The following is a 12,681-nucleotide window of genomic DNA, read 5'->3' on the forward strand; positions in this document are numbered from 1 at the left end:
TGCGTGTGGGGACAGAGTGCGCGTTGGGGACAGAGTGCGCGTTGGGGCATGGAGTGCGTGTGGGGACAGAGTGCGCGTTGGAGACAGAGTGCGCGTTGGGGCATGGAGTGCGTGTGGGGACAGAGTGCGCGTTGGGGCATGGAGTGCGTGTGGGGACAGAGTGCGCCTTGGGGATAGTGTACGTGTTGGGGACAGTGTGTGTGTTGGGGATAGTGTACATGTTGGGGACAGTGTGTGTGTTGGGGATAGTGTACGTGTTGGGGACAGTGTGTATGTTGGGGATAGTGTACGTGTTGGGGACAGTGTGTGTGTTGGGGAATAGTGTGCGTGTTGGGGACAGTGTGTGTGTTGGGGAATAGTGTACGTGTTGGGGACAGTGTGTGTGTTGGGGACAGTGTGTGTGTTGGGGACAGTGTATGTGTTGGGGATAGTGTACATGTTGGGGAGAGTGTGTGTTTTGTGGGTAGTGTACGTGTTGGGGACAGTGTGTGTTTTGTGGACAGTGTGTGTGTTGGGGACAGTGTGTGTGTTGGGGATAGTGTACGTGTTGGGGACAGAGTGCGCGTTGGGGACAGTGTGTGCGTCTTGGACAGAGTGCGCGTTGGAGACAGAGTGCGCGTTGGGGCATGGAGTGCGTGTGGGGACAGAGTGCGCGTTGGGGCATGGAGTGCGTGTGGGGACAGAGTGCGCGTTGGGGCATGGAGTGCGTGTGGGGACAGAGTGCGCGTTGGGGCATGGAGTGCGTGTGGGGACAGAGTGCGCGTTGGGGCATGGAGTGCGTGTGGGGACAGAGTGCGCGTTGGGGCATGGAGTGCGTGTGGGGACAGAGTGCGCGTTGGGGCATGGAGTGCGTGTGGGGACAGAGTGCGCGTTGGGGCATGGAGTGCGTGTGGGGACAGAGTGCGCGTTGGGGCATGGAGTGCGTGTGGGGACAGAGTGCGCGTTGGGGCATGGAGTGCGTGTGGGGACAGAGTGCGCGTTGGGGCATGGAGTGCGTGTGGGGACAGAGTGTGCCTTGGGGATAGTGTACGTGTTGGGGACAGTGTGTGTGTTGGGGATAGTGTACGTGTTGGGGACAGAGTGCGCGTTGGGGACAGTGTGTGCGTCTTGGGGAAGCATGTTGATGAGAGGTCAAGACTGGGGTGTTGGGGTGGAGGCCCCTTGAGGCTGTGCCCCAGGCCTGAGCTGTGGACCTGCCTGCCTCCCCCTGGGTCCAGTCTCCAGGATACAGCTTTGCCCCCGGAAAGCTCGGAGCCTCAGGCCTGCGCATCTTATCACTAATACTCCACCCCTAATATCTCACCACTAATATCAGCAGTTTCATTTTCCCCAGGAAGGCCCTGTTGCAGCACTGGGGCAGAAATTAAACACTGAACACAGAAGACAGAATCAAGGCCCTGCAGGGCTGGGGGTCGGGCACATTCTGCCCAGAAGCCGCCTGGAGGCCAAATGAGCTGCACCTGGCCAGAGTGGCCCTCAGGCTGCTGAAGGACCTGCTGACCTGACACAGCCCAGCCCCAGCAGGAGACCTGCCCCTCGCCACCTTGGCCGTCTGGCCAGCACAGAGGCCCCTGCCAGGCTCCCCTGAGCCACCTGTGGGTCGGGACCGCCCCTCCCACCCTCCACGCCACCCACACGGCCCCGCTTCGCTGAGACTCAGGAGTGGCCTTTGTTCATAAACTAAATCTTCTCGCAGACACCGCCTTTGATGCTCTTTTTCCACCGTTTCGGTGTCTTTAATGTTTTCCCTTCACAGCCCAGCCCCGGGTCTCTACGGGCTGAGGCGCAGCGCCAGCTGCCAGGCGGTTTCTAGCTTTGTCTCGGTTACTTGAAGCGGGTGAGACCTACGCATCTCATCACTAATATCAGCAGTTTCATTTTTCCTGTTTTCCATTCACTGTAATAAAACGCTCAGAGCAGAACGCAGTGAAATTACCAAACCACTTCACAAGCCACCGAGGCCGCAGAGCCAGGCCGGGCGCCTGGACGCCCCAGGACCACCCCCACCGCAACCCGAGCCAGCTGGGGGGCTGGGCAAGGGGTGTCAGAAAGTCAGGCCTGGAAGGGGAGGTCTGCCTCACAGGCGAGGCCCCCACCACCTGGAGGCTGAGGGTGGAAAGATCTGGAAACTCTGCTGCCCAGAGCCAGGCATGGGGCCTGGCCAGAGGCAAGGAAGGGATCGGCCCCAGACAGACGACCTTCAGCAGGGCCACCTGTCTCACCATGCTCCTCACCGCCTGCCCCTGCCTGGTGGGTCTGGCTGGGGGACGGGGGACAGGGCCTTGTCCCAAGCAGAGGATGGAGGGCTGGGTGTGCGGCCCAGGAGGCCACCAGGGAGCTCAGAGGGGCTCAGGCACCTGCGAGACAGAGTGGGACTGGAGCCAAACCCACCCCTCACTGCAGCCCCAGGAACCTGAGCCCAGAGAGGGCGACCCACCTTCCCAAGGGACAAGAGGCCAGGCCTGGGAGGGGACCTCCATCCCCCAGCCTTGGGCACTGAGGGGCAGCTCAGGTGGGAAATGGAAAGAGGCCACAGCAAGTAAGCAAAGAGACAAAAACTGCCCAAGAAAGGGGGCGTGAGATGGAGAGACCCCCATAGCGGGGCAGAGGCAGCTGGGCCCCCTTTGTCCCTGTCTCTGTCCCACCCTACACCCCGTTCCGTCCCTCCGTCTGCCACCTGCACCCTGTCCCCGTCAGCCCCTCCTGTCTCTTCCCGCCCACAGGGAGGTGGAGGAAGAGGGGGCGGGAGGAGGAGCAGGCCTCCTCCCCGCCATCTGGCCTGGGACAGTTTCCTTTCCGCTGCCACCTCTGCCTGAGCAGCCGAGGAGGAGGAGGTTGGCGGGCCGGGCGCGGGCTGGCACTCTGGGCATGCGGATCCCACAAGTGCCCTGGCCGCTGGTCTGGGCCGTGCTGCAGCTGGGCTGGCGGCCAGGATGGCTCCTAGGTAGGTGGGGCCGGGTCAGGCGACTCAGAATCAGAGCTCTGGAAGGACGTCTCCCCCTCTGTCCCTGGCGGGTGGGGGACACCGCGGTGGGGCCAGGACCTTGGCCAGCCCAGCACGGCCATGCCCGGCGCTGTGTGGCTCTGGGCAGGCGAAGTGTCCTCTCTGGGCTCCGGCTCTTCCCCTGGGGCCAGCCCTCTCCTTGCTCATGGGCAGGCAGGACCTCTGTCCTGCTCCCATGGTACTCGGCGTCCAGGTGGACGGTCTGTAGGATGATGGGTCCCACGGGCACCTCTGCCACACCTCGGCTCCCCTGTCCTCGCTCGTATTGCCCTGAGGATGGGACCAGCCCCACACGGGGACTGACCTTGGTTTTGCGAGGTCGCAGCTTAGGGAACTGATTTTTCTAATCTTATCAAGAGTAACCATTCGAGTAAAGGCTGTTCATCTGTTGCCCCAACATTCCCTGGTGGACCCGGGCTCTGTACCTTGCCAGGGGTCCCTGGATGGGATTCCAGGTGCCCAGTGTCTGGGTTAATAGCTTAGAGCATCCACGACGGGCTCTGGGGAGGGGTGGGATGCTGAGATGTGGCAGCCCTGGCCCCTGAGCGCCTGTGCCATGGTCCACGGGGAGCCCTCGGTCCAACACTCCAGGGTCAAGGGGAGGGTCTCCTGCTCCAGGCTGCCCGTGCCCCTCAGCCTCTGTGCAGGGCCAGCCTGCATGTGGGGACACTGAGGTCTTGCTCCGGGAGCAGGGACGCTCCTCTGGACCCTGCTGGGCTCAGGGGTGTGCTGGCCAATGGAAGGACCAACACGAGGAGACACCCTGGGGCTGCCCTGCACCCCTTTCAGGAAGTCCATCCTGGGGTCCCTGTCACGGAAGCCCCTCATTCTCCTCCAGCCCCAGCCCCTTCGCTGTTGCTGGCTGCTGGGGGCTCCCACCTCGGCGTGGTGGTGGTGCCCCTCGCCCGGGGACCCTGCCTCTTTTTTCCTTCCTAATTTACTCACTGCCTGCGTTAGCCTGGTCGTTCCCGTGGGTGACACCCCCTTTACGCCTATGTGTTACTTGTGTTTTGTGAGCTGTCCCCGACCCCACGCTTGCTGGCCCCGTCCTGGAGCTCTGAGGTGGGACAGGCCTGAGGTCAGGTCAGGGCTGCACGTGGGGGGCTTGTGGCCTCTGCCACGCCGCTTCCCCACCCGCCCTCTCCTCACCTGCACTCCGGGGGTCATGACACCTGCCCGATAGTATCATGAGAATTAAGTCCGATCCTTTAGGAAAACCATCCAGCACAGCCCGTGACACATTGTTCAAAGTCAGATTTGTTTATTTTTTTCAACCTACAGTTTTGAAAAATATCATGCAGAAAAGTTAAAAAATCCAGCAGTGAACGTCCTCCACCTAGAACGGGTGATGGGCAATATTGGCACGCTTCCTGACGGTATTTGTTGGCTGGGGCTACTGTCACAAAGGGTCACAGACCAGGGGCCTCAGCAACAGAAGTGTGCTGTCTCGCGGTCCTGGAGGCCACAAGTCCGAGATCAAGAATCGGTAGGGTCAGTTCCGTCTGAAGATCTGAGAGCAGATCTGCCCCAGCATCTCCCCGGGCTTCTGGTGGCTGCTGGCGGTCTCTAGCGGTCTTTGATCCTACTCCAGCCTCTGCCTCTATCTTCACATGTGTGAGTCCAAATTTCCCCTCTTTACAAAGACGCCAGTCATGATAGATTAGGACTGACCCTACTCCAGTGTGACCCGTCTTAACTAATTCCACCTTCAATGACCCTATGCCTAATAAGGCCACCTGCTCCTCAGAAGAGAAGGGGGTTAGGACTTGGGGTCATGACTCCAACATATGAACTCGTGGGACACAACTCCCATATCAACACACATTCCTGTGACTTTTTGAAGCACGTGAGTGTTTCTTGAAGACGTTAGAAGACACGTCATTGCTCATGCCCCAGCCAGGTCTTGCAGGGACAGACTTTCTCCTGCTCACAGCACACGCTCCCTGGCAGTCTCCACAGGGAGCCTGGCCGAGGGCCACTTGCTCCTGTCGGGCATTGTGTGTGTGCAGGTACCTCTGGTCTGGAGCAGGCATCGCCTCTCTGTCTTGAAGAGTCCCAGAGACGGGCTGGGCCACTGTCTGAGGTGTCTGCCTTTGCTCACGGGGATGTTGGGCTTTGTCTCTTCGCCAGGAGAATCATACGCAGTGCTGGTCCTTCTCAGGGATGCTGTCAAGGGCCTCCGTGATGAGTGTGTGTGGTCAAGGCACCCTCCCCCTTTGTTATCAATCAGGGACCGTGGGGGTCGCTGGGGACCCCGGCTGTCCACTGGGCCATGCTTTTGGCCCCCCAGATGTGTCTTATCTAAATAAGGGGCTGGGTGGTGGTTGCAAAATGCGTTGTTTGTGAGTTCGCCTCTGAGCCAACGCCAGATCTCTCTGGGAGCCAGAGCCCCTGCCTCGGGCCCCCAAGACTCACGGCTGTTCCACGGCCACAGAAGTGTCTCAAATATAACTTTACCCAGGAATCAGCCAGTGGTCATTTCTGAATATGTACCAAGGGCTTCCTGGAGGAGGTGGCCTGGAGGACTGAGGTGAGGTGGCCCTTGGGTGGGAGCTGCCGGGTGGGCTGCGTGGGGGCTGGGCAGGTTGGGGAGACAGCAGAGGCCAGAATGTATGCCCTCGGCACCCGCTCTGGGTCTCCCTGGGAGCAGGAGCTGTGGGACAGGCTGGGGAGGGGGCCATGAGCTCGTCACACCATGCTCCAGCCCCACTCCCACCCAGGCGGTTGGTGGAGGAAGGCAGAGGAGCCCAGCGAGACTCTCGTGGGCAGATTCCAAAACAGGGTCTCCAGTGAGTCCCAGGAGTCCAGGGTCTTGGCTGGAGGCCACTGGGTGAGGGACCATGAGACTCAAATAGAAAAAGTCCTGGAGGCCCTCTCGTCATGCACATGCTCAAGGAGGCAGGAGATCCCTCTATCAATTTTTGCAAACAGACTACATTTAAATTCTTAATTGCACAGCAATGTGACAACAGCGTCACAGGTGTTCACAGTGTGGGAGCAGGGCAGCCACGTCTACCACACGTGGAAGTGAGCACTACTATCGTCGTGGCAGGTACACTCGAGGGACCGTGGACGGCACCGTCTCTCACCTGCGTACCTGCAGCATGGGAGTTGGAGACCCAGGGGTGCCACCCGGGGCCTCAGCCACCACAGGGTCCCCACCGCATTTCCAGACATGGAGAACGGGGCCGTGCCGGACCTTCTGTGTGCTGTGTCCACCCAGTAAGGCCTCCAGCCCAGGGGCCCACCCTCCCTTCCCCAGAGCTTCTCTAGGGACCCCACTCCTGGGAACCCATCTGCTTCCATCTGGGTGGGGTGTCCTCCTGGTCGTCCTGCTGGAGCCCCTGACAGTCAGACCCCTTTGTGTTCAAGGCCAGCTCCAGAGCAGTGAGATGCTAGGTCCAACCCCACACACACAGGAATCTCTGGGACACTTCCCTCGACCTGCGTCTTGGTGATGCCCAGCAGCTAAGGGGTGGTCTCTGCCAGAGGGCTTCACCTCAGTGGTCCCACAGCTGGTGTGTCTAGCCCCTGCCCCCGCCACCACTGGACATGCCACAAGGACATTGCCCCCAATGGTGGGGGTAGGAGTGTGCCTGGTCAGGGGGTTCTGGAAGCAGCAAGGAGGCTGTGGGGCACAGAGACAGCAGGAACCACCCTGGGCAAGACCACAAGGGCCACCAGGAGGGACCAGGAGCCACAGGGGCCAGCCAAGACCAGGCAGGTGGCTGTGTAGGGACCTAGCCAGAGGGGCTGGGCCAGGGCAGACACCCATCGGTGTACCAGGGCCCAGGCAGCCAAGGGTCCCTCCTCTCAAGTTCAGATTTTGTAAGAGGGATGACAGAGACAACAAGCAGATAAGTGACTCAAACTGTCACACATTCAGTGACAGTTTGAGGACAGATGAGGACCAGACCAAAGGAAGGCAGAGCGCAGGCAGGGCCCAAGGTCCATCACCCACATCCACGCAGGGGCAGCCATGAGAGTGGGCAGGCAGCTCCCCAGGGCGTGCTCCAGGCAGGGGTGTGGTGGGGTGGGATCCCGCCAGGCAGGACAGCAGGTGGTGGCCCGCAGCCCACAGGTGCCCCTGCACAGGAGGGCCTGAGCAGGAAGGGGAAGGGGCTCCCCAGCCTGGTGCCCTGGGGGCTTTTCTGGTCACCCTAGCTGTGGGAGGGTGTGGCACTCCATTGGGAGGCTTTGGTGGGCTGGGCCTGGGTATGGCAGTGGATTTGGGAGCAGCAATGGGGGGCGATGCCAATGCAGACTGAATATCACAGGGGTTCCTGTGAGGACTGTGGATGGAAAAGCTGCAGGTGTGTCCCGTGGGCTCGACGGGGGGAGCGTGAGAGGGTGTGTGTAAGTGCATGTGAGTGCATTGTGCATGTGAGTGCATGTGAGTGCATGTGTGCATGTGAGTGCATGTGTGCGTGTGAGTGCATGTGTGCGTGTGAGTGCATGTGTGCATGTGAGTGCATGTGTGCGTGTGAGTGCATGTGTGCATGTGTGCGTGTGAGTGCATGTGTGCGTGTGAGTGCATGTGTGCATGTGTGCGTGTGAGTGCATGTGTGCATGTGAGTGCATGTGTGCATGTGAGTGCATGTGTGGGAGCGCCCCTGAGCATGGCAGTGAGGCTGGACCCTCAGAGCCCCTGCACTGTTGTGGGAGGCCCGGCCCCACAGTCTTAATTTCCAGCAAGCGTTGTCTGGGAAGCCCAGGGTCATGGGGGCCTCCGCTGGTCTCTGAGGGCTCCCGTCTGTGAACCCCACTCCCTGGGGTCTTGCTGGACAAGGTGGACGACCCGCTGCCCACTGACCAGGGCAGTAATGCCCACGCTGGGGTCCCTGTGGGCCAGGGCTTGGCTCTCAGCTCTGAACTTGTCCAGAAATGGGGGTAAAAGCTGGACCCCGAGTCTGCCAAAGGGCCCACGCCCCCCAGAGCTGAGTCTCCATGGGAATCCCCCCACCCAGCCCAGCACCCCAGTTACCCTCCCCCTCAACTGAAGCCATGTAGACAGGACCCGGCCAGACCACCCAGGGGTCAGGGACGTGGAATGGGCAGAGCTGGGACTGTGTGGGGTGAGGCCTGCAGGCGACCCCAGCACAGCCCTCTCGGGGGACTGGCAACCTGGAGTCCAGGAGGAAAGGGGACAAAGACCCTTAGGAGAAGAAACCAGGGACCCAGCCAGAGCCCAAACGCTGGGCAGAAGCCCTCGGGCCTGGGTCTCAGTAGAGCTGAAAGGAAAGGTCCCAGCATGGAGGCGAGTGCAGTCCCCGCGCGTGCACGGAGACGCCACCAGGCCGGGCACTGCTTGGGGCATCCAGCACCGGGCGGGCTTCCCAGAGCCTCCATCCGAGGGGCGCGGGCAGGTGGCAGGGGTGGGGTGGGCTGGGCTGCCCCGCACCCCTCGTCACCTCCGCCTTGCTCTGTCCCTCCCTCAGGCCTCCCAGACGGGCCTGGGAGCCCCCTCACCTTCTGCCCGGCCCGGCTGGCCGTGCCCGAGGGGGACAATGCCACCTTCACCTGCAGCTTCCACAACACGTCCGAGCACCTGGTGCTCAACTGGTACCGCATCAGCCCCGGCAACCAGACAGACAAGCTGGCCACCTTCCCCGAGGACCACCGCCTGCCCCACCGGGACGGCCGCTTCCGTGTCACGCCACTGCCCAACGGGCGCGACTTCCACATGAGCATCCTCGCCGCCCAGCGCAACGACAGCGGCATCTACTTCTGTGGGGCCATCCCCAAGGCGCAGATCACAGAGAGCCCCCGCGCGGAGCTCATGGTGACAGGTGTGGGCCTCGGAGACCTAAGGGCAGGGGGAAGCTGGCAGGACCCTCCTACACAGGCACAGGAGCCCCCAGAGGGCACAGGGCACAGGGACCTGCCAGACTCCAGTACAGGGCTCTGTCCAGCAACCAGGGTCCTGATGGCCCACGCCCCCCACCCCTCTCTTTGAAGCACCCTCCCCTGTCTTGGGGCAGGAGAGAGCCTGGAGGAGGGGCCAGGTGGTGGGCACTGCCCATGCCATGGCTGTCCTGGGCAGCTCTTCAAGGAGTGCAGGCTGGACAATAACTCATCACTGCCGGCCTGGGGTCCAGGCCCACCAGGCTTGGAAGAGGACAGGGTGGGCCCCCTAAGGATGTGCAGGACACTCCGTGGATTTCTCTGAGACCCCCATCCCTGACCTGTGTCCCCGACCCCATCACCAACCCCTATCCCTGAAGCCTATGTCCTTAAACCCTGTCCCTGACCCCTGTCCCTGAACCCTGACCCTGACCCCTGACCCTGACTCCTTCCGTTGTGCCCCTCCAGAGAGAGCTGTAGAACCCACAGCACAGCCCAGCCCCTCGCCCGGGCCAGCTGGCAAGTTCCAAGGCCTGGTGGTTGGCATCTCGAGTGTCCTGGTGGGCGTCCTGGTGTTGCTGTTGCTGGCCTGGGTCCTGGCCACCTGCTCCAGGACCACAAGAGGTAACACCTGTCACAGCCCTCCAGAGCCGCCCCGTCCGCTTCAGTAGCAGCGTGCGGGCCACAGACAGCCGTGCGGGCCAGATGGACCCCGTCCTGTCCCCTCCCTGCCTGCACTAGCCCTTCCCTTCCCCTCCTCCAGCCTCCCTCCCCCCACCCCAGGGAAAAGCTGGGCTGGGGTCTCCCACCACGCCCTGAGGAAACCCCAACCACATCCCCTTCCCTGTGCCTGCTCTTGGGAGGGCTCTGGGGGGCCTGGAGAGGGGGAAGCACAAGCAGCCACACGCCGCACACCCACTAGGGAGAGCGGCCGAGCCAGCTGCTCGGGCCACCCCAAGCCTCAGGCATCCTGTGCCCGTTGCCAAGGGGCTTTGCCAGCACCCAGGTGTCAGGCTCCTGGTGTCAGCCACAGGCCAGGAGAGGGTGGGGAGTGACACCCACACCCTGAACACGTGAGGACCTGTGGACACCCACCCCACACACACCCTGACCCACACCCTGACCAGAGGGCCTCTGGACACCCACCCCACACACACCCTGACCCACACCCTGACCAGAGGGCCTCTGGACACCCACCCACACATGCTGACCACAGGAGGGCCTGTGGACACCCACCCCACACATGCTGACCACAGGAGGGCCTGTGGACACCCACCCCACACATGCTGACCACAGGAGGGCCTGTGGACACCCACCCACACACCCTGACCAATGGACCCCCTAAGGGGGACTCACGGGGGACATGACCTCCAACTGCTTCTAGGGCATCCTGGAGCATGGACTAGACCCCCAGGTGTCCAGGCGTCTGATTTTCCCGAGAACAGCTGGGGTAGGGCTGTGCTCATAGGCGGCTCTTAACTTGCCGTGCCCAGACCCCTGTGGGAGTGCATGTCCTTGGCGTTCCTCCTCGTCCTCCTTGTGGTTTGGGACACACTTGTGGCCCGCCCTGCTGGCCATGGGTGGAGACACAGGCAGCTTGTCTGTGGGGCCTTTCCTGGGAGGAGCCGGGGGACGGCGTGGGGCCCTTCCCCAGAGCTGCACAGTCTCCCCCAGAGCCCGAACACTCAGGATGGGCCCATGAAGTCCCTTGGGGCAGGACCGCCCCCGGGAGGACTGTTCTGTGTCTGCCCCTTGACTCAAAGTGTGCTCCTCTGCAGCGTCCAGAGGAGCCAGACCTGAGGACCAGTCCCTGGTAAGTCTCAATGTCTTTTCTTCGGGATCACACTCTGCCTTCCTGGGTGGGGTCCAGGCAGAGAGACTGGCAGGGCCTGCAGGGCTACAACCTGGGGACTCATGTCCACCCTCAGACTCAAGCTTCCAACCAGGGCCCCGCCTCCCTGGTGCCCCAGGCAATGTGACCTCAATTCCCAAAGCCATGTCCTGGTCCCAGGCCCACCTGCCATCCCCCAGGGCACATGGCCAACAGCTGTGCACGCCTGTGAGCCATGGTGTGGGCACAGTCATTGCTCACCTAACACTGGACAGGGGACAGCTTGAAAAGTTGCATTTGTTATCCTAAATCTGCAAGAACGCCAGGGATGTTCTGGAGGGGGAAACTGAGCCAGAGAGGAGGGGCTGCTTCCCCGGGTCACACAGCGAGGCGGTGGGGGGACGGCCATCGGGCCTGCTCTTCAGTGCCCGGGCTGCACCTACTCTAAGTAAGAGGCCCCAGACTCGGCGATGGGCTCAGCGCTGTCACGGTCCAGGATGTAGGGTGCAGGCCGCCTTCCTGGCTGAGCCGTGCGGTAGGGCCTGTGCCACCACCCAGAGAGTGGCTGACCCCTTCTTTCCTCTCCGCCTAAAGAAGGAGGACCCCTCCGTCGTGCCAGTGTTCACCGTGGACTACGGGGAACTGGACTTCCAGTGGCGAGAGAAGACCCCGGAACCCCCTGTCCCCTGTCTCCCTGAGCAGACCGAATACGCCACCATAATCTTCCCCAATGGCCTCGACACCTCATATCTGGGCCGCAGGGGCTCAGCCGATGGCCCTCGGGGTCCCCGGCCTCTGAGGCCTGAGGATGGACACTGCTCTTGGCCCCTCTGACTGGTTCCTCAGCCACTGGAGTCCTGCAGACCTCCCACCAAGAGCTCCAGAGAAGCACGCAGGCTGCACAGCAAAGGGCGTCACCCAAGGGCTGAGCCATGTTGGGGGACTGCCGGGCACCGCCTGTGGCAGGACTCCCCTCTAAGTGCTCACTGTGAGCCGGAGCAGCAGACACTACTAGCCTCCTACGGCCACAGCTCTAGGCCTTGTCGGGCAGAGCTGGCCCGAGCCGCTCTCCTTAATTGCTGCTGCTGGGCCCCCTGCCACCTCCCAGGGATGGGGCCTTTGTTGGAGGCTGTGCCCTGGAGCAGCTGGTAAGGCCTGCCTAGTGAGGAAATCCAGGCACGTGCTGGACAAAGGGCCTGAGGTTGCCTTGAGGGGCCCGAGGGCAGGAAGTGCATGGGGCTGGGGGGTCCTCCAGGAGCCACATCCCCTAGGCCTGGAGATGCTTCAGCAGAGCCAGAAGAGGTCCCGGCTGCAGTGGACAGCATGGAGGCCCGGGAGCCCCCAGCCCACCCTCTGCAGGAGACCCCCGTCCTCACAAATACCCAGGCAGTGCCTCAGGCCTTTCTACAACAGGGAAACTGAGGCCACAAGGGGAACAGGCCGAGCTGGAGCTCCAGCCCACCTCCCCGACACGCCTCCCTCCCTGCTCGGGAGCCCCCCGCACTGTGCAGCAGGGGACCCCAGGTGAGGGAGGGGCCCAGGATCCCACCCGCAGGAGGGGTGGGGGCTGACATTCGCCCTTCCCCACTGTGCGTGCTGAGCACTGTGCACGCTAGCTGGGTCGGAGGCAGTGGTGGGGCTGCCCATTTGTCACTGGGGAGTGAAAATCTCCTGGTGCCCACTCATGGTGTTATTCAAAGGGGTCCTGCCAGGGGTCAGACAAGGTGCTGAAGGCGCCCTCAGCCAGGCACCCCACGGTGAGGCCTGGCCACCCCTTGCCTATGCACACCCTGCACTTCTGCGGCCTGGGACAGAATCCAGGCTGGACAGTGGCACCTGGGAGGTCGGGACGTAGGAGCCCTTTCTCTCTGGTTCTCTTATTATTATTAAATGGTGACGAAAGCTCCAGGAGATCTGTCCTGTTCCTGTGGTTGGGGGTGCAGGGAGGCCAGGCTGAGCTGAGGACAGAGGATGGCCTGGGCCGGGTCCTTGCCCTCACTGT

The 12,681-nt window shown here is 62.2% G+C and overlaps 1 protein-coding gene across 1 annotated transcript; it reads left to right on the top strand.

The window, feature by feature from the left end:
• The first annotated feature begins 2,868 nt into the window (after positions 1–2,868).
• Positions 2,869–11,513, top strand: PDCD1 (programmed cell death 1). Its single transcript, XM_008578751.1, has 5 exons — positions 2,869–2,944; positions 8,443–8,793; positions 9,317–9,472; positions 10,627–10,661; positions 11,274–11,513. The coding sequence occupies exons 1-5, from the start codon at positions 2,869–2,871 to the stop codon at positions 11,511–11,513; spliced, it is 858 nt and encodes a 285-aa protein (XP_008576973.1).
• The last annotated feature ends 1,168 nt before the right edge of the window (positions 11,514–12,681 follow it).

The sequence above is a fragment of the Galeopterus variegatus genome, unplaced genomic scaffold, assembly GCF_000696425.1.
Source record: "Galeopterus variegatus unplaced genomic scaffold, G_variegatus-3.0.2 Scaffold1752, whole genome shotgun sequence".
Lineage (NCBI taxonomy): Eukaryota > Metazoa > Chordata > Mammalia > Dermoptera > Cynocephalidae > Galeopterus > Galeopterus variegatus.